This window comes from Cynara cardunculus, assembly GCF_001531365.2.
Source record: "Cynara cardunculus var. scolymus isolate 2C chromosome LG 10, CcrdV1, whole genome shotgun sequence".
NCBI classification, from domain to species: Eukaryota; Viridiplantae; Streptophyta; class Magnoliopsida; order Asterales; family Asteraceae; genus Cynara; species Cynara cardunculus.
In genome coordinates, this window is record NC_037537.1 from 20,568,191 (window position 1) to 20,588,736 (window position 20,546).

The following is a 20,546-nucleotide window of genomic DNA, read 5'->3' on the forward strand; positions in this document are numbered from 1 at the left end:
TGGTATTAATTACAAAACTTTCATTTAACTATTATTTATCAGCAAGAGACATCGTTAGTTCGTTACTTACTTTACCATGTAATATTTTCGGTCATTAAAATGGAATGTCGATAAACGTATTTTAACTCTTAAAACATTTACAGGGTAAACATCTTCTCCCTCTCTTGCCAGGTAAAATTTTCGTTCCTATTATGCCTCTTACATATTAAGATTGTAGATCCTTGTGAATTGCAATGCTCACCCGATAAGGTGTAAATGGCACCCGGTTAGTGCTCAACTAGTAAAGTAAGTGAATCGGTAAACACTTACGCAGTAAGCGTTTGGTAAACGACCCTAAAAGTCTCTCCCTTTACTTATTAGGTCAGTATCATCAATCTGTAAGAGGGACTTAATAAACGAACATCAATATCTTTGACCGGATAAGTACCTCTTATTCGGCCAGACCCATAAATGATCCATTGGAATAATCCATTGGGTCTCCCAACATCAGTAGGTTGATTGTTTTGTTCCTGTATTATCCAAAAAGAAAAAAAAAAGATCAATGAGAGTTCTTTCCTGAATCAAAAAGAGAGTACTTGGGTTCTCCAGGTAACTAAAAAATGTAACATGCCTGAATTTAACTCTGTTTAGCGGGATTATTTCAGCACGAGGGTTCATCTGTGTCCGATTCTATTAGTAATAATGGAACAATCTTGTTCATAGGAACAAAGAAAAGCAAATTTATTCTATACTCGATAAGTACCAGATGCAATGGGGAGGTTAATGCCATTTTATACGATCAAATGCAACCATACTTATTCATCATAAGAGGAAACCATGGATTTTTCAGATTGCGCCATTGGTTACTGGTTGAGCTCGGAATGGAATGATATAAGAGTCTTTAGGGATCTTTTCTCTCCAATTACGCATAACAAGGTTTTACCTTTGCAAATGATTTAGGGGCCGTTTACTAAACGCTTACCCGGTAAGTACTTACCGACTAATTTTTTTCACCGGATACGGATGAACATGGCAATTGGCAAAGGCCAAGAATCTCACCCGGTAAGAACGATGATAAGGATGAAGAGTCTTACCCGATAAGTGAGGGTGACGACTCTTACCCGGATAAGCACTTACTAGGTAAATTGTCGCATGGGATACGTTTTGATCTACTACAATCTTACCCAATAAAATAAATTATAGTGTTGACTTCTAACGATAAACACTTATCGGTAAGCATTTAGGAAAACAACCCCTTATTCTGAATAATATAAATAGAAAATTGATTCCTTGATCTCACCATTTTTCTAGTTGTTCTCGCAAACAAAGTGATCATCCTTCCTATCATTTGCCATTTGGCAGGTGATAAACAACCCCTCACTGTAACATATTATTGTATCTGTAACAAATACTTACATACATATATATATATATATATATAGTCATATACGATATATACATAAATTATAGGGGTTTAAACGAGAACACCTTCATTTTACGAGAACGTCAAAATATCTATTTACACCGTTAAGCTTCTTTCACATGTATTATCACACGTGATAAGAGTGTTTTTGATGTGATACTATAATTCATCAAGATCATCACATGTGATACTAAATCATAGACGCATATGATTTTTGGCACGACCTAAGTCGCAACCCACGTCGTTCGCACACCACCAGATCCCTTCACATGTATCATCACATGTGATAAGGTAAATATTATTTTTAAAAACCATATTTGAAAATCTCATTTACATGTTTATAATTTAATTTTTCTTTTTTTTTAAACGTATTTTTTTTAATTATAAGCAATTAAAATGATATTTTTTAAAATAACTAATAAGACCTAAGGCGAAAAATCTTGCGTCTTCACCTTTAATCTCAAATTCACTCATAAATCGTGTTTGATATGAGGATTGATCTACTGCATCTCATCTTAATATGAATATAAAGATGTTATTTCTACTAACGCTTCTTATCTTAACTCTATTTCTCACCGGAAGGGTGAACCCAATCATAAAAACTAAATTCAAATATACATTTATATGGGCTGTTTTTTCATTCAGAGCCCAATCCAAACCCATATTAAAAGGGAGATTAATGGGTTTCTTATTCATTCAGAGCCCTGATCTGAATTGGCAGAGTGGTTTTTTCTCCATCGTCTCCGTCCCCGTCTCCGGTAGCCTCCATCGTCTTTGTCTCCAGGAATCCATTTAAGATGAAAATCAGTTGGCTAAACTCAAAAACCACCAGCGAGTTTGGGTCATTTGACCGGTAGGGTTACGATTTTTGCAAGACTTGTGGGGAATTCAAAGTCGGAAGGCACGAATTCAACAAGTCACTGAATTCATTTTCTCAGAAAGTCGAGTGGACAAAAGCAAAAGGGATCATTCATATTCTGCATCTCTCTATCTACAATCAGGTATTTCCCTTAATCGATCTCCTCCCAAAGTTCCCTCTGTCAATTTTTACGATTGTGATTTATGCTTAGGGCTGTGTAGATACAATCTGTTAGGCAATGAACCCCTTGATTACTGTAGGCAGTGGCTGTGTTGCCACTTGAACACAACCATAGATGGAAGGCACAAAAAGATTTTGGTAATGAACAGAGACTTGGAAATTTTGTGAAGATGCCCCCTTTTCAGGAAAGGTATAAGTAAAAAAGAAATGAATTGGATGAGCAGATGCTTTTGGTAGCTAAGAGGACTCTTTCAAGAATAAAAACCAAGTGAAATAGGGAGGATTAAGACCTGATAAAGAGCAACAAGATCTTTTTGAGTAACAGCTGATAATATGATAGCATTGCCTAAATAACCAGAGATCAACACATTCACTTTAATCTCTACCCAAATGAACTAAAACCAAACAAAACCAACCAGGTATGGATACACCAAAGAAACAGCTGATAATATGATAGCATTTCCTAAATAATTGTTTTATTCAGATATCTGCCAAACAAATATATTTCATTCAGTACTAAATCATACAGAGGGTTAAAATGGTAATTTGTTGTCATTCAGATAACAGTTACCAAACAACATTATTCCATTCAACACTTAACCATTATGGCCCTCTTAATCATTCTGACCACTTAACCATTCTGCACCAAACCATTCGGCAACCGCCAAACAACGAATCCAGAACGCTCTGAATCGTTGGTTTCTCCCCCGATTCCCCTTCTGTATCTCGTCTTCTAGCAACTGGTATCTCTTGCTGCTATTGCTCAAGTCACTCCTATCAATCTCAGTTATGTGAACCCCTTGTTTATTTCTAGGTTTGAAACAATGGTTTATGTGATTTCTTTGGTGTTTTGAAACAATGATTCATATGTTGATGGATATTTAATGTGTTATTATGTTTAGGTATAATTATGTTTGTGTGTCTTCAGATTTCCTTTCAATATCTCTCATTTTCATTTCTTTATTGCCCATATTGTGTTCCAATATTGGTTTAGAGGTGAAGGTGAACCCCTTTCAATGGTCGATCGGGGCTGTTTTACGAAACATTGATGATACGATTCATCTCAACAATTAGGTGCTTCATCTTCTGTGCAGCAGCAATTCTTCGAATTTGAATACTTGCATGAGTAAGTACATCAACCTCTTCGAATTGCTGGTTTCTTCGATTTCTTTGTATATGAGTTGCTGGTTTGTTGAATTTGTCTTGCCTCGGTGTTAATTTCGATTTCTTTCAACTCCACAAGTGCCTGGTCTTGTTATTCTCGTTTCAGATTGTTGATGATGAGTTGATTTCGAGATTCAATGAAATCGAATCGTTTGAATGTGGAATTTGTTAATTTTGAACCAAAAGTTGACAAATCGCATGTTCATATGTACCCATTTGAAAGTTTGGCATGAATAAGAACGTAGTTGAAAATGTCGATTCTTGAGTCCTAACTCGGGCTCCCCCACATCGACAACAGACAATGACCCTGCTCTGCTGCTCCTCCGATTGATTCCTGGCTCCCAGAGTGACAGGCAACAGCTTCCCTCTGTCCGCAGCGCAGCTCCTCCTCAATCCCTCTCAATGATCGCTCACAGCCCTGTCTGCTGTCTGTGCCTACTCCTGGTTTTTCACCTTTCCTGCTCGGTTTGGGTAATTGTTTGAACTTGAAATCAGGCATTTGTCTAAACTTTCTATGGTTGGGCAATTGTTTGAAATTTGAAATTGGGCGCAACTTGAAAAACCACCTAATGATTTGTGTTTTTGATACACTAAAGCATTTGATTCCTATCACAGAATTACCAAATTTGTAAATTGTGGCACAGGTATATGCATTATGCTCAGGCCTTTTAGAACTTTGAGTTCCACACTTGTTTTGCAATACACAAAGTGAATCACTAGGGGATCCCACACTTTTAATGAAAAACATAGCTGTTTGAGGAGAAGTGAGATGGGAAGTTGCCATTGTGGCCTGTGAGATTAAGATTTACATCAGGTCCATTTGAACTACTTTGCTGATCCTTGTTTGGTATTATAGCTATTCTACTTTGTTGATCCTTGTTTGAAGTACTTAATAGGTTTTTGCTGGTCCTCTTGTTTGGTATTATGGCATTGGATTGGCTTGATACAATTTAACTTTTAAATGTAAAAAGTAATGGCATCATATAAGACTGGTCATAACCATAGTTGTAGGACTTTCTTTGGATTGGTGTAATACAATTTGTTTGTTTGTTTATCATTCAACTAATCCTTGCAAGTCTCAAATATAAGGTTATAAACATGGTTGTAGGCACATTCTTTGGTTCGTTTAGGTCATAACAACATTAATTTGAGAAGTGGATCATATATCTACCATGAGGTGTGAGATTGGTTCCACATTATGCAAAACTGGGTCGGTAAGTAGGTTGATGTGCTTATCTTGTATCACACCATCACATGGAGTGCACAGATTCTAGTTGGTATGTTAGAGAGAGGATCAAGTTTCAATTTTTGGAAGCATAGGAACGGATGTAAATACAGTGGTTCATTTAAGCTTGACTTGATGAGTTCATGTCAAGTGAAGTCGAGCTTGGTTTGCATAGAGACAAGCTGATTGCTTCATTAAAACATCTTTATAAATAGAGGCAAACATATTCTTTATGTGAGACCCTATAGGTTTACATACTCGTTGGCGGTATTACTATATGACAAGTGTCGTGGGCAATAATAACTTACAGTTTTTTTTATTTATTTCATATAAGAGGAGTCCCCTTGAGTCACCATCTGTGTTTCTATGTCTGATTGTGATTGGTTCATTCTTTTCGACAAGGATTTAGAATGGACTTCAGCTTTTAATTAATACATATGTACATATGGCAGAGATGAAGAACCCTGGACTATGGTATAGTGCAATTATGGTGCAAAGGTTGATTGGAATATCCCGACACTACCGAGCAAATCCAAAAGTAGATTTGAAGAAGCTGAGACCCATGATCCTCAAACGGATTGAGAATCGAGCCAAAGATTATCCTGTTAAAGCCATGGTCCCTGTCGCCTATGATGTCCTAAGGTCCCGAACCCTTTTGATACAAGGCGTATCCATCCTTCTCCAAGTAATACCCATCTGGTCTTGCAAGTATTCTCCATCTCTCGCTCACTGCTTTTCTTGTTCTATAATTTTTTTCCTTCTGCATCTTGTAATCTTGCTTCGAGTTAAATTGGAATTTTTTCCAATGACATTGAATTTCAGGTTCCAATATGATGTATACTCATATGACTTCCATTCTCAATTTGGTAATTGATTTTCTAAATGGAAAAATGCATCAAAATGCAACAAAGTTTGCATTATTTCTGATAGTGTACATGAGATTTGAACCTTGACCTCCTGGGAGGCTAACTGGTAACCTAGATACTGTTAGGCCAATGACCCTTTGGTAAAATAAAAAAAGATGTAATAAAGTTTCAAAATTTCTTATTTAGACCCATTTTGACCGGTAACTTGTTGATATTGTAACATTTGATGACATGAATATCAAGCTTATCGTCAACTTCGTTGTAACCCTCTGTAAACTGATATCCAAGTCATAAAATTTACAAGATCAGCAGGTTACTGTTCAAAATGGGTGCAAAATAGGAAATTTCAAAGATTTGGTATGTCGATTTAGAAAAAAAGTTCTTTGTTCCACACTTCTACTAAATAGGAATTAAACTAAACTTTATTGCATTTTGATCATTCGGCCCATTTTCTAATTGCAGACTATCTTCATGTGCAGATTCTGTCCAGAAGTGTATATTGGGGAGAAAGGTCATGCAATCAAGACTTGCCATGGTTACAGACGGCATGCCAAGAACAAGGTTCATGAATGGATCAAAGGGGGCATAAACGATATAGTTGTCCCTGTGGACACGTTTCACCTACATAACATGTTTCAGGATGTAATAAAACATGAACAACGGTTCGATTATAAGCGGGTGCCTGCAGTTATTGAACTATGTTTGCAAGCAGGTGCAGATCTTGATGAAGAGGAGGTATCTGCAAACAAGTTGGAGTCTGTAAGTGGTGAATCTTTGTCAAGTGATGATCTGAGGATGGTAGCCGATGGAACTTTGAAGGCATGGGAGGTGCTTCGATCTGGTGTCCAGAAGTTATTGATGGTTTATCCGGCTAAGGTTTGTAAGTACTGTTCGGAGGTTCATGTGGGCCCATCTGGGCATAAAGCTCGTTTGTGCGGGGTTTTTAAGTATGAGAGTTGGCGTGGGACTCATCTTTGGAAGAAAGCTCAAGTGGATGATTTGGTTCCTTCGAAGGTTGTGTGGTTCCGCAGGGCTCGGGATCCTATCGTTCTTCAGGACAAATGGCGGTCTTTTTATGGACACGCGCCTGCCGTGGTGGATTTGTGTACAAAGGGCGGTGCAATAGCACCAGCCAAGTATAATTGCATGATGAAACTGCAGGGATTATCAGCAGATGTTGCATTCAAACATGGAAGATGAGCTTTCATGGTGGGTGTTGTTGAGTTGGACATTAGGCTTCAAGATGCTGCATTTGTTTTTAGTTTTTTTAACCGTGGGTATCTGGACCAGCTTGTGTGCACCTCGACTAATTTCAGGGGATATGGAGAACAACCAGGAAAATCCCTAGTGGCCTTGCTAGACTTAAACCGGTGACCTCAAAAATCCAAACCTTATTGTCAGTTGAGCTAACTATACAATGTCTGTGGAGGCTCAAACTGACAATTTATAGAGAGGAGCTCAAGACCTAGCATTTATTTGACGGTCGAGCGGACGCTAAAATTGATTCTGATTCCCGCACAGGATTGATTATTTATAGGTCGTGGATTGAAGTGTAAAATGGAAATTTTAGTTATTATTATTATTATTAGATTAACTTATTAATTACTAAATAATCGAACCAAAATTGACAGCATGCGCGATGTTGAGGTTCGCATGTAGATTTGTCGTATTGTTGATTTCTACGTCTCATCATAAATGTGTACAATAAAAAAAAGGATGCAATTTTAGAAATATATAATCATCGAAATTTTTAATTACCAAATAACAATCTTACACCTAATAATCAAGGTTCTAAATGGTGTTGTGTGATAGCGAGGTTAAGTCTTAAGCCTTAGGAGTCACGACAATTTTTAAAGAGTGACAGTGGTAAATTTATATATCACATATATAATTATATATATATATATATATATACATGTAAAATATTATTTAATTAAACAATCTAAATTAGATTATATGCTTGAACTAAAAAAAATAAGTAACTACAAAGGTAAAAAAAATCAAATCTCACGCCACGAAGACGCACATTGGCCCATGGCATGCCATGAGCTTAACATGACGTGAGACACGAGCTTTGAGCAACGGCATGCCACTTAGAACACTGCTAATAATTTGGGAAATTTTCACGGTAAAATTGGAAAATAAACACCTATTCTGAAACAAACTAAAATAGAAATATGAATACTTAGGGGTCGTTTACTAAACGCTTACTTGGTAAGTGCTTACCGGATAAATTTTCTCATCGGATGAACATGACAAAGACCAAGAATCTTACCGGATAAGAGTGATGAGAAGGATGAAGAATCTTACTGGTTAAGTGAAGATGACGACTCTTACCCAGGTAAGCACTTATCAGGTAAATTGTTGCATTCGATACGTTTTGATGTACTAAAATCTTACACATCAAAATAAATTATAGTGTTAGACTCATATCAGTAAGCACTTATCGGGTAAGCATTTAGGTAAACAGCCCCTTAATTTATAAAATAGTATTAGACATTAGTGTTGAATCTTGATATAAGGAAGAGATGTAAAGAAGGAAAAAAAGCAAGTGTTTGGATGATGATTAAACAGCAGAGGAGACCTAACAGTAACTGGTATTGGTTGCCAAATGATTCCAGACTTCCAGGTTTATATACAACAACAAACACATAATGTCTCAGTCAAAACAGAATTCAATTACCACACTAATAATAATAATGATGAAAACCACACAACAAACAAACAAACGAACAAACATCGAATCCTCCTCCTCCTCATCCTCACATATGCTGCTGCTGGTATTCGGGATTAAATGCAAGCGCCTCCCGATAAATCATCTCCTTCATTTCCTCCTCGATTAAGGCATGTTGCTCAAAGTCGAAGCTAAATGGGGTCAAACACACTGGTTCATCACTGATGTCGTGCAGTGATGTTAGATACGGATGGGCCAATGCATCTTCAACTGAATAAGAGTAATAAGACCAACCAACGATTACAATTACACACACAACTTGATATAATAATACTCTCCCCGTCTAAAATAAGAGTCTATGTTTCTATTTACGTTTCTAGTTTCAATAACAGATAACAAAATTCTCAAATCTACCCTTAACTAATGCACAAATATTTTAAGGGTTGTGAAGAGAGAGAATTACTCAAGGGTAAAGTTGTCATTTGGTTAACTAAAAAGTGCAATCATATGTATATCTAAAACTGAGTGTCATTTCTATTGTAGACACTTGGAGCATCTCCAATGGTATGTTCTTATATGCAAAAAGTGTAAGAACCTCACATCCTTTAAGTTATTGTACAAGAACCTTGGTTCTTATCTTGAACTTGATGAGAAGTGACATTTTGTTAGTTTTCTTATATATTTTATTGACTTCATTATCATTTATTGATGTTGAAAAAATACATGGGACTCACAAAAGAGGTTCTTATAAAGACTACTATTGTGGACTTCTATTTACATTTTTAATTTGGTGAGTTGGAAGTTATATGGCAAGAAAAAGTACAAAAAGTAGGTTCTTAAGGCTGCATTTGGTACATGAGACAGGACGGGACAAAACTCACTGTACCCACGTTTGGTGAGATATAGGACAGGGACAAGAACTGGGACAAGGTGGGACAAAAAAGACTTTTTCTTGTTCCACCAAAATGTACAAGAATGAGACAAAAACTAAAATATTACCAATTAACCCTCATTTGATATATAACCTTAACATGGTATTTGTTTTAGTGGTCACCACCGCTAGTTGCAGGCGCGGCCACCACCGTCGACCACCTCCACAACCACTGACCACCACCGTCCATCACCACTACCACCGTTGGCCATCTCTACCTTCTCTTCTACTACAACAACCTCCTCCACCTCCACAACCATCGTCGGCCACCGACCACCACTATACATTGCCAGGCCCACTACCACCGTTGGCCACCTTCACCTTCTCCTCTATTATAACCTCCTCCACCACCTCCACAAACATCATCAGCCACCAATCAATACCGTTCATTGCCACCACCATGGGCCACCTCACCTCCACCATAACCACCCTATCAGTGCCCACTACGACCGTCGGCTACCGCTACCGCTACCGCTATCACTATCTACCATATTCACGTCCTCCACAACCACCACCGTCCATCTCCACCACCACTAGTATCGTCGGCCACCACCACCACCACTTCCCACGATCACACCTACCTCCCCACATAGGCCACAACTACCTCCTTTACCACTGTCAACAACCACCACCACCACTATCCACCATCTTCACGTGCTCCACAACCACCATCGCCCACCAATAACTAATGTTTCTGCCTCCACAACCATTGTTGTTGCGACAATCTTTACCGTGCCTTCACCGATTGATAAAGATCTTCCAAACCGAATTAAACATAATTTCTCCATTGTATGCATCAGGTTTTTTCAAACTACCATCAATTATATAAAAAAATTCATTCAAACTTGGTACTATTTTATATTTATGTATATGAAAATTGTGTAAAAATGTTTATAAATTAAATTATTTACTTTATTTGTGTTAATTACAACTATTATATGATATAGAATCATAAAATTACTTTTAGGGGTAATATTGTCTAGTTTTGTCCTATCCAGTCCTAGTCGTACCAAACAGACATTTGTTCTCTTCCGTCCAGTCCTGTCCAATCCTACCCTCTTGTCCTGTCCAATCATGTCTACGCACCAAACGCTACCTAAAAGAACCTCCATTGGGGATGCTCTTATTCTGAGACGGAGGGAGTACCTCTTTCTTATTCAAAAAAAAAAAAAACAAATGATATTCTTCTCACCTGTAATTCTGTGTCTAGGATCAAATGTCAACATCTTTTCGATCAGATCAATAGCAGCAGGATGAACCTGAGGGAATTTTTCAGTGAATGACTGTCGTCGGTACTGAGGTAGTTGTCGGATGTATCTTTTTGCATTTTCATTTAGAAATCCTAATTCCGCTTCTGATGGAGTTCCAATCAACTGCAAGGTTTAAATCAATTTCAAGGTCAAAAACTTGTCAACAAGTAATACGCTCTGCACGTTCTAAACTGAGAAGTCATTTGTCAGGAAACTTGTAGAAAATGTTCCTTGACATTATCATGTTCGACTACGATAAAAGATCTATGCAGATTCTAATATTTGGTTCAAGAACGCAGTTTAATGATAGCAAATATGTACCACAGCACCCCATCCCACAAGGGTTTTTGGGATGTCCTACAAGAAGAAAAAAGGTTCTGTATTTCAGAAGTCCTACAAGTTACTTGTTGCCCTGTATTAAAATATAGAAGAAATCTATTGCAATTACATGAAAACCCAAATCTTGTTTCTCCTGTCATGTGGTTCAATGCTTAGAAAGAAATCCAAGCCACACATCCATTTTTGTTCTTCCCCTACGTATATTGAAGTGTAGAACCTCTCAAATGCAAGAAAAGATGATTAATTTATTCCAAACCCTTCGTTCCTCTGTCCTCTCTCTCTCTCTCTCTCTCTCTCTATATATATATATATATGTATATATATACACACAGTGAGGAGGGGGGGGAGGTTCAAACAAGAACAGTAATCAAACAAGAGAACATGAAAACGGCCAAATCACGTACAAAATCACATGTGATTTTGCACTAACGGTCGATGCAAGGGTGTGCGGGGGTCGTGGCTCGAAACCTCAGGTAACGCCAAAGTTGCATGAATCACATCTGATTTTACAAATGATTTTAGTGTAAAATCACATGTGATTCGACCGTTTTCTTATTCTCTTATTTGGTTACTATTCTTGTACGAACCTGACTATATATCCTGGATGAAATTCCAACTATTGAAACAAAAATCAGCAAAATCTGTTATCTGCAATGCATTGAGTGAAGTAGATATAGCTTGAAAACCCGATACAAGCTAACCTATACATATAAACAATGCGCTCCATGCTTGCTGTAAGTGTCAGCATAGCAAATGAAATATGCCCAAACTAAGGAATTAATTTCATATCAGCAACACAAACTAAGACATGGGTTTCCTATCTTTGTCAGCCATTGACCTATACTATAGACCAGTGGTGGTAGTATGTTCTACTTTTTCCCCAGATTCAATTGGAAAAATCATCATGACAAACTCAGAATATGCAAATACAGGAAATTATTACTCACACATAACCTCAATCAATCATAAGTAGGTTCCCGACTCACCAACTGATGTTAAATGAAATTCAAGAAGCAAGTATGCTTTTTTAAAAGATCGAAGGGAAAAAAGGGAAAACACATGAAAGGAAGATTCAAGTTAACCACAGTTGCTGGAGAATTTTTTATACTAGTTAAATAGAATTGAGATTCACGTTAACCTCTGCTAGTAGAAGAAAATTAAGAAATACCTCCATAAGCAATCGTAGCTGGTGTACGTGATCTCTGCCAGGAAACAAGGGCTTCCGGTCCATCAACTCCATAAAGATGCAACCTACCGACCATACATCAATTGCAGCAGTATAATCAGAAGAATTTAACAATAGCTCTGGTGCACGGTACCATCTTGTAACAACATATTCTGTCATGAAATCAGTTTCAGATGTAACACGAGCTAATCCAAAATCACATATTTTGAGATCACAATTTGCATTCAGGAGAAGATTGCTAGGCTTCAAATCCCTGTGCAGCACATTTGCTGAATGTATGTATTTCAACCCACGCAGGATCTGATACAGAAAGTACTGCAAGAGGAAAAAGAACACAATTAAAGAACCTCATTAGCATGATAAGTATATGTAAGCCATTCAACACAAGCTATCCAATAGTCAAATAACCTTTTCTTATGTCAAGCACCTAATATCTTGGACATTCTTTGTTAACGAGCCTCAGAAACATTCAGAGATGCACCCTAAAGAGAGTTTTCACGGCCAACAAATGGTAAGCTACATCAAACTTGAAGATTTCTACTCCTAAATTCTTATTACCATAACCGAAATCCTACGAGGTATTTGATAGCCTATGCTATTACCACCTACATGAATTAAGATCTTCACCTATAAAAAATTATCACGAACTAGTATGCTTCTAACACTTGTTCCATGTAAGTTCACTTATTGTAATACCTACACATAAATATGTATTTCCATTATCAATATATATATCATACATCACAGCTTATCAAATATATCTACATTTTGAATTGAGAACCTAAAAGGCATTCCGATCAAGTCTGCCCCCATATGCATTGCAAATTCGATATCGACCTAGTCGAATCTACATGCATTTCAAATTAAGACCTTGGTCTTTCACATGCCCAAATCCCTATCTCAAATAACAATGCATCATGAGTTTTGTAAAATTATTTCTGATTTTGCAGGTTATTTGCAACTTAGGGAAAGAGAAACTCAAACCCTCCAAGGTAATCTCTATTTGCCATCTACTTCTTGAACATGTTTCTTTCTTGACTTCCTCTCTTATATACTACATGTTCTTGTTCCTATCAAGGAACCAGGGTAATTTGTCCCATCTAGTACCTCTTATCATATTTTCCCTTTTCTTTTTGTAGCTTTATGTTTAATAAAAAAATATGTCCAGAAGTAAAACAAGGAGACAAAGTGAAAAACAGTTTGCTTATCACAGTGTTTGATTCCTCAACTCAATTGCAGTACATAAATCCAAAGCAAGGAAGCAAATCACCAATGCATTCAATATCAGTTCAAGCTTGACTAGGTGCATTCATCATGCGAAATTTGATAACCATGACAAATAGGCAATAGACACTCAGCTTACATGACGCTAAAATGAGATAGAACAACCTGTAACTGGAAGAAATTATCAATAAAAGAATGAGTGATTATAATATTGTTTAAGACCTCTCCATGTAACTAGAATAAATTATTAATCATAAAGCTACAAAAGGCCTTTGGCCTAGTGGTATCCGGGTTACCAGTAAAGCCCAGCCTCCTAGGAGGTTAAGGGTTCAAACCTCACCAAAAGTGAGGGAGGGTGCCTGAGTTCATTTGCTGTATATAAATATTATGTACTTCAAAAACTTATCATAGAGCTAGATAAAAAATTGCAGCCAACAAGAAGACTACAGCAGGAGTGCAGAAAATGTAAAAGACATCTCGCTTCTCTACCATCACGAAACTTGATCTCTTTTGATATCAAGGTACAAGAAAAGAGATCTTCCTTCTCTTATCAGTTACAACTCTACATTTTAGGCCAGATCTACCTTGCCAGTTGCCAATGTTTCTCGAAGCATCTTTGCTTTTGCTCTTAAATATGTACATGGCTACTAATAATGATTACTAACGGCAGTCAAATTATGCTAACCAGTAACCACCAGTATGAGTGGGCAAGTAAAAAGTATTACACATCATACCATGTCAGCAAAAGGTGAGCAGATAACGAAGCCTAGAAATTTAAAACATGGCCATTTGAAGTCGAAATAGACATCAAAATAGAGCACCCCAACAACTACATCAGGATAAAAGCAGACCTGGCAATGCTCCTCTGATAATGATTGATTGGAACGAATTATTTGGTGGAGATCAGTATCCATGAGCTCATAAGCAATGTAGACGTCATTAAATGACATCCTCTCTGGAGGTGGAATTATATCTCTAATTGCAACAACCTACATGAAATTGAAACCAGATATCAGTTTCAGAAATTGTAGCAACTCTTAAATCCAGAACTGTTTTATTGTTCAAGATTTATTTTCGAAAAATAGAGGAATTAAGAACAACAAAATTGGATTGAACACAACTATAGTCATGTTGTGTGTCTAACCATAGTAATTTGGAATTGCTTCATGAAGTAGGGTTGAGACAAAATAAACGGTTATATTGCATTCATGTACATTGTACACATTAATGAACCACAATCTAACGACCTTGAGCCTGAGCAACACGCTGATCGGAGGGAATATGTGAATGGTATCAAATTGTATTTATTGATTGAAGGAACAAAATGATTGCATAACACTATAACAGCTATTAAAGAAGGTTATTTAAGAAGACAGCAACTCAATAGCCAAAGTACGAGTTCAGTCAAATCTACACCTAGACACTCCAAAGCTACTAGATCAATCTTAAATTCCATTGGCACATAGTTCTATGGGGGCATAATAAAATGATAGAAATCAAAATTTTAATCCGAGAAAATATATGTAATTATCTATCATAGGCATCTGGTTGATCTCAACTTCTAGATTAAGAATCACATATGAGGTCTCAACTATGAGTCTTCCAAATTCTGTGCCTACCTAAACTCTTGCTGTATTTACATCCCATCATAGATGACATTGAAGCTAATTCCTCAGCTTACAAGGAGTACCAAACACATAAGAATGAATTTCATGAACAATAAAGCATACAACTGATGCAATTATTACAATTATTTGAAAAGCGGCAGCTAAAAGGTTTCTCAATCATATGGCAGCTAATAAAGTCTCTTAAACATTGATTAAGAAACAATAGTGAAAAAGTATGAATTGTACGAACTTTTACAGGTCATATAATCAAGCAGTAATCAAGAACCAACATTGTCAATTCAATTCCATATTATGCCTGTACATCATCAATCATGGACTACCATGAAGAGTGTTTAATCACCAGTACCAGCTAATCACAGCTGTAGCAAACAAAACTGTTCTTATGCGTTGCTTTCAAAGTTGAAGATGAAGTGGTTCTCTATTCACCAGCTAACATCAGCACATGTAACCAATTTGGACAGTACAAGGCAAGTTATCGAGGCAGATCTTCAACTTCAAACTTGATATCATTCAGTTGGCAGTGGGCTCCAATCCATAATATACAACCCCTAACTCGACCCAGGATGGCAAAAAAGAAAGCGAAATAGGGGACAAATAAAAATTTGTGTACAGCATCAGGTGATGAACTGCAATGGGCCGGCTGATCTTGGATGTGATTATCACTTCAGTGATTGCATTCCAAAACTACAAGTTTCCCCCAAATAATGGAACAATGACAACCAGCAATGACTAAAATCCCAACAAGAAACAAACATGATCCTATGCATTTAACGCTACCACTCACTGACGTTTTCATGATCCATATGACGAAGAAGCTTGATTTCCCGAAGCGTCCTCTTCGCATCAATTTTATTATCGAAGGCGTTGGCAATCTTTTTAATGGCAACGTGTTCATTCGTCTCCGAATTTAAAGCCGAACTGGGTACAGATTAAAAAAACCATCAGTCGATAAAGAAAAAATGAAAAAGAAAACACCAAGCGATCAGAAAGAGCGGAAGTGCACCAGACTATGCCGTATGCTCCTTTGCCAATGGGCATGATTGGGGGTTTATACTTGGCCGTAACTTCAAAGATGTTCCCAAAGATGTTATACTGGATGAACCTACCACCATGGCTGAGGGTAGCCGGGATGTTATCGATTCCGGGCAAGGGCTGCTGCTGCTGCGGTGGCGGAGGGGCCACGGCGGCCTCAGACATTTCGGTGTCGGAAGGGTGATTTGGTGGATCCATTTATACGATTTGGAAAGAATACAAGCCCTAAAAGATGGAATACAATCAAGAAGTTGTTGATGTTTTGATTTCTGTTTTCCTCTGCGCCTAACACTTTTTATTTTCTTTCATTTCCGTACCCATCTCATTTGGAGTGGACTCCATGTCTTCAATATCTTTTTTTTTTTTAAATTAAATCAAATCTAACTCAAGATATTCATTTAATATTAAATAAATTACGATTTGAGAAGGAATAAAAATTCTCTTGTAGCCACGGAGGTTCAAATGCGATAATTTCAAACTATTTGCAAAGTCAGTAGTCGTTCTGAGATTAGTTGGCTCGCATAGCGGGTTGGATATTCAAGTTAATAAAAAAAAACTCGAGTCCTACAGTATTATTTTTGAAAATAGTAATCGCAACCTCAAGTATAATTATAGGCATTACTACCACTGCATTACCACTATGGAAAGACAGTTTTTTTTATTAATTTTCATGGGTTTTTTTTCGAATGTCAAATCATCTTAAAAACCGTTGCTTTTTATCACATTTTCAAGGAAACATATATTTAATTTAAAGATCAGGGTTGATTCTATTTGAATAAATGTAGTTTATTCCCCAAATCGACATAATGGACTTTTCCGTAGGTCAAGCTGGGTTGACTTTCTCTCTAGAGTCTAGATCAACTCGTGATTTTACGGAGCTTTTATCTACCTTAAAGGTACACATACTCAAAGAAATTTTGGGGTCTATCGTTATTCACATATGAAGCAACATTATACAAAATATTATAATTTTATGTACGTCATTTATTAAGTAAAACAACACACATAAACTGATTTATAAATCTGTACAGTTTTGTAAAAATTATATGTATATAACTTTTTATTTAATGGATTAAAAGTACAATTTGGATTTTGAAACTTCATAGACTTGGGACATTGAAAATCAAAAAGGACTCTAATAAATATGATAAAAAAAAAAGTAAAAGAAGAATAATCACAAGGGTGGTGTCTGATTGGTTTGAATTTATCTCCAATGGTCAAAGGTATCAGGAGATCTCAGGTTCAAATCCAATGAGGAATAAAAATCTCTTTGTGGTCACAGAGGTTCAAATGCGGTGACTCCAGACTATCTGCAAAGCAGATAATCGCCCTGAGATTAATCGGCTCGCATAGCGAGTTAGATATCTAGGTTAATAAAAAAAAGGATTTTATTCATTATTGATAAATAAAATCCAATGCAATTAGTTTTTTTTTTTTTTTAAAGGATCATTCTATTATATACCCAATCAAAGAGCACATTGGATTAGTATGAACATGCATCCTTAGCCACCACATAGCATATGGTGATTTATATATTCCATTTATTATTCCATTTATTAGAATATAAATATAAGCATATTGATAGCAAATATAATGAAATGAAACTCCATAATAACTTCTTGTGGTATATATGTGATTTTTATTTGAAGTATATACGGTAAATACAACAAATAAATTTATATACCCTCTTTATCTTGGTGAGGTTTAAACTCTTGATCTTCTAGAAGGCCAAAGACTCACATACCGTTAGGTCAAAGACCTTTTGATATATATATATATATATATATATATATATATATATATATATATATAAGAATCTTAAAGGTTCTATATTGTTATACATGATCTTTAAAATCTTGATTTTCTGTAAGAATATATTTAGATTTATTACATATTTCATGACATTGATTAGTTTATAGTTATCGGATCAAAACAAATGTTTGATTCTCCTTAAATTAGAAGTAAAAATATGTAGATTGTGACGTCTTACAAACTGGATTTGTATTTTAAACTCAAATAATTAACAGATAGGAGTAATGATGACAGATGCAAACATATAATTAGAAAACAAATAACAAACTGCTAACCAAGTGATTGGTTACATTCAGAAATTACGTACAGGATAAGTATTCACTAAAAAACCAACAAAAAGAAGATATTGACAATGTAGATTAATTCTACAACCAGTTTACCTGAAAAACGCATAAAGAAGAAGCAAATTTATAAAAGAGAGAATGATTGATATTGTAAAAATCTGACATTGAGATGGAAGAAAATGTAATCGAACGAACTGTTGTTTTTAAGAAGAAAAGAATCAGTACAAGATCATTTAAATCTTAATCAGTTAATGTATATAATTTTTTATAAATAAATACTGTAAATATAAACAATCGAGACCCTATTTTTTGCTGCGATTATCCTCGTCCAGAAACAACCCTGTAAAGAAACGGTTTTCGTGAACACATTTGACTTGTAAAAACCTTTTACAAACACGATTTTACAAATACCAAAATTGATTAGTGATAATTATAACAGAATAAAAACAAATAAGAGTTATAACAAAACTTATTATTCTAATTAGTAACATTTGACAAATCAGGTTCTAATTCCAAGTTCTAGAACTTTCTAGAGGCAAAATAATCTTTAAGAATCACGTAAGCCATATAGAAAAGGTAAATTTTCATGTTAATTACAAAACTACTGAACTATTCTAACTTAATAAAATATACATTTTGTTATCAAATTTTGTTATGAACTGTTCGTATTACTTATTCTTCCTCCTTTTCAATCCTATATATCTTTAATTACGTTTACTGTTTTTAAACTTTATGCAAGAACTGAAAATTGGTCGGTTTGAAAAATACTCGAGAGATATTAAAGTTTAAGCAGATATTGAATTAATAATAATTATTATAACCAGATGCATCATCAGTTGCAATATGATTCGTTACAAACCGTTGGTTGCATTGTTCATTTGTTTGATGGTTTATCTTTTAGCTATTTGTCGTGTTCCATCTTACTGCGATTGATACAATTTAAAATTAAGAAGAAAAAAAACCAACTGAAGTTTGATTGATTTTCAACAAGGGTGTTCAAATCATACCCAACCAACCAATATATTATCAAGTAGGACCAATTAAATCGGTGATCAATGTATCTGGTCGATAATACCTTACTGATTTTGGATTTTTGATACAGTACAGATATAGATTTCCCAGTATCATGGTAAAAAGAGTCGGTAAAAATGACAAGGTAGTGTAATTTTGTAATAAAAAAAAGTCAAGCATAGTTTTCCAATGGTTAAAAGATATGAATCATATGTATGTATATGGGGATACATTAAGCATAGAAAATCAAATTGCCCTCTTGAAATGTAAATCTAGTTGTTATGCAAAAACTGATTTTGCAGCCTTTAATAAATGTGATTCTGATCCTCTAATCTTTTCATACTAAAATAATCATATTTTTGAAAAGCAAATAAATAATTACCATTGCAACTAAGGGTGTTTGTGGGTTGAGTTGATCGGGTTGAAGACATTTGAACAACTCAACACAGTACTTGCGATTTGAAAAAATCTTAACCTAACTCAACCCAACCCAACTCGTACGGGTTGGTCGGGTTGATATTTTGATACATTAAAATATTCTTCTAATCTTGCATATGTTATTTCTCTACTCATAATTTATTTTTCATCATCAATCACTTGATACAACTTATCCATATTTCTTACGTATATCACATTCAGTTAATTTTCTCAGTTTACATATATAAGTTCACATTTACTGAACATATATACGAATGAGTTATATAGAGATGTTAATAGTTTGAAAATATGTGTATATGAAGAGTGTATGTGATAGTATAACTGTCTAATGTATATTTTAATAGAAATTCAACGATTATATTAAATCCAAGAATAAAAGAATATCGGGTTCATTGGATTGGGTTGGGTTCAAATAATAATAACTCAATATCATCGGGTTGCTTCGGGTTGAGTTATTTCATGTTGGGTTAGGTTGATCGGGCTGGTCGGGTTTTTGAGCACCCCTAATAGCAACACTGTTTTTTTATAAAATGGTTATCATTATCCCTATTTACCTTATCATGTAATATTCTCGGTTATCAAAATAGTTGTTGGTAGAATCTTAAACCCGATAAGTGTTTACTGGGTAAAAGTTAAAACTCTCAATGTTTTGCTTCTTACTGGATAAGATTCTTGATTTTTGTCATCCTCAATAAGCAAAGAAAGTAATATGGGTAAACGATTACCCAGTAAGCATGTAGCAAACGACAACTTATTAGCATATGGTAACACAAAATGTCGAGGTACCTTAACATATGTTAATATACATAGCGTACATCGACAAAACCTGATGTGTCCAGATGTTAAAAACTAAAGACCGAATTGTTTCTTTTTTACTTAAACACAATCATCCACATCGGATAGAAGACGATCGATGGCTACACATGGGTTCTCAAGGCTTTTACAGAAAATGGAAACTTTCACCAAAACCCGACCGTAAAAGAGCAAAATGCAAGTGAAACATGCTTTAGTTTAATTCATATTTTTAAGAAACCATTTTTT

At 35.6% G+C, this 20,546-nt stretch overlaps 2 protein-coding genes across 4 annotated transcripts; one reads left to right on the forward strand and one right to left on the reverse strand.

Annotated features, from left to right (window-relative positions):
* The first annotated feature begins 2,331 nt into the window (after positions 1-2,331).
* On the forward strand, positions 2,332-7,317 carry LOC112518928 (APO protein 4, mitochondrial). 3 transcript variants are annotated; one of them, XM_025126721.1, is made up of 4 exons: positions 2,332-2,403; positions 3,436-3,567; positions 5,283-5,538; positions 6,176-7,317. In XM_025126721.1, exons 2-4 carry the CDS (start codon positions 3,564-3,566, stop codon positions 6,894-6,896), a joined length of 981 nt encoding a protein of 326 aa, XP_024982489.1. In that variant the 5' UTR covers positions 2,332-2,403; positions 3,436-3,563; the 3' UTR covers positions 6,897-7,317. The 3 variants fall into 3 exon arrangements, with proteins under 3 accessions (XP_024982489.1, XP_024982491.1, XP_024982490.1); XM_025126723.1 differs by lacking the exon at positions 3,436-3,567 and having other exon boundaries at positions 2,377-2,403; XM_025126722.1 differs by lacking the exons at positions 2,332-2,403; positions 3,436-3,567 and adding an exon at positions 4,120-4,419.
* A 957-nt stretch (positions 7,318-8,274) lies between these two features.
* On the reverse strand, positions 8,275-16,261 carry LOC112520302 (mitogen-activated protein kinase homolog NTF4). Its single transcript, XM_025128634.1, has 6 exons — positions 15,932-16,261; positions 15,717-15,846; positions 14,152-14,289; positions 12,059-12,391; positions 10,494-10,674; positions 8,275-8,640 (listed from the first exon to the last, which is right to left on the reverse strand). The coding sequence occupies exons 1-6, from the start codon at positions 16,156-16,158 to the stop codon at positions 8,459-8,461; spliced, it is 1,191 nt and encodes a 396-aa protein (XP_024984402.1). The 5' UTR covers positions 16,159-16,261; the 3' UTR covers positions 8,275-8,458.
* Positions 16,262-20,546: the final 4,285 nt, after the last annotated feature.

Coding starts and splice junctions, on each gene's coding strand:
- LOC112518928 (XM_025126721.1), top strand. Junction 5,539..6,175: donor ATACCCATCTGGTCTTGCAA/GTATTCTCCATC, acceptor CTTCATGTGCAG/ATTCTGTCCAGAAGTGTATA.
- LOC112520302 (XM_025128634.1), bottom strand. CDS start 16,158: ATGGATCCACCAAATCACCCTTCCGACACCGAAATGTCTGAGGCCGCC. Junction 15,847..15,931: donor GGAGCATACGGCATAGTCTG/GTGCACTTCCGC, acceptor ATCTGTACCCAG/TTCGGCTTTAAATTCGGAGA. Junction 14,290..15,716: donor GTCATATGGATCATGAAAAC/GTCAGTGAGTGG, acceptor AATTTCATGTAG/GTTGTTGCAATTAGAGATAT.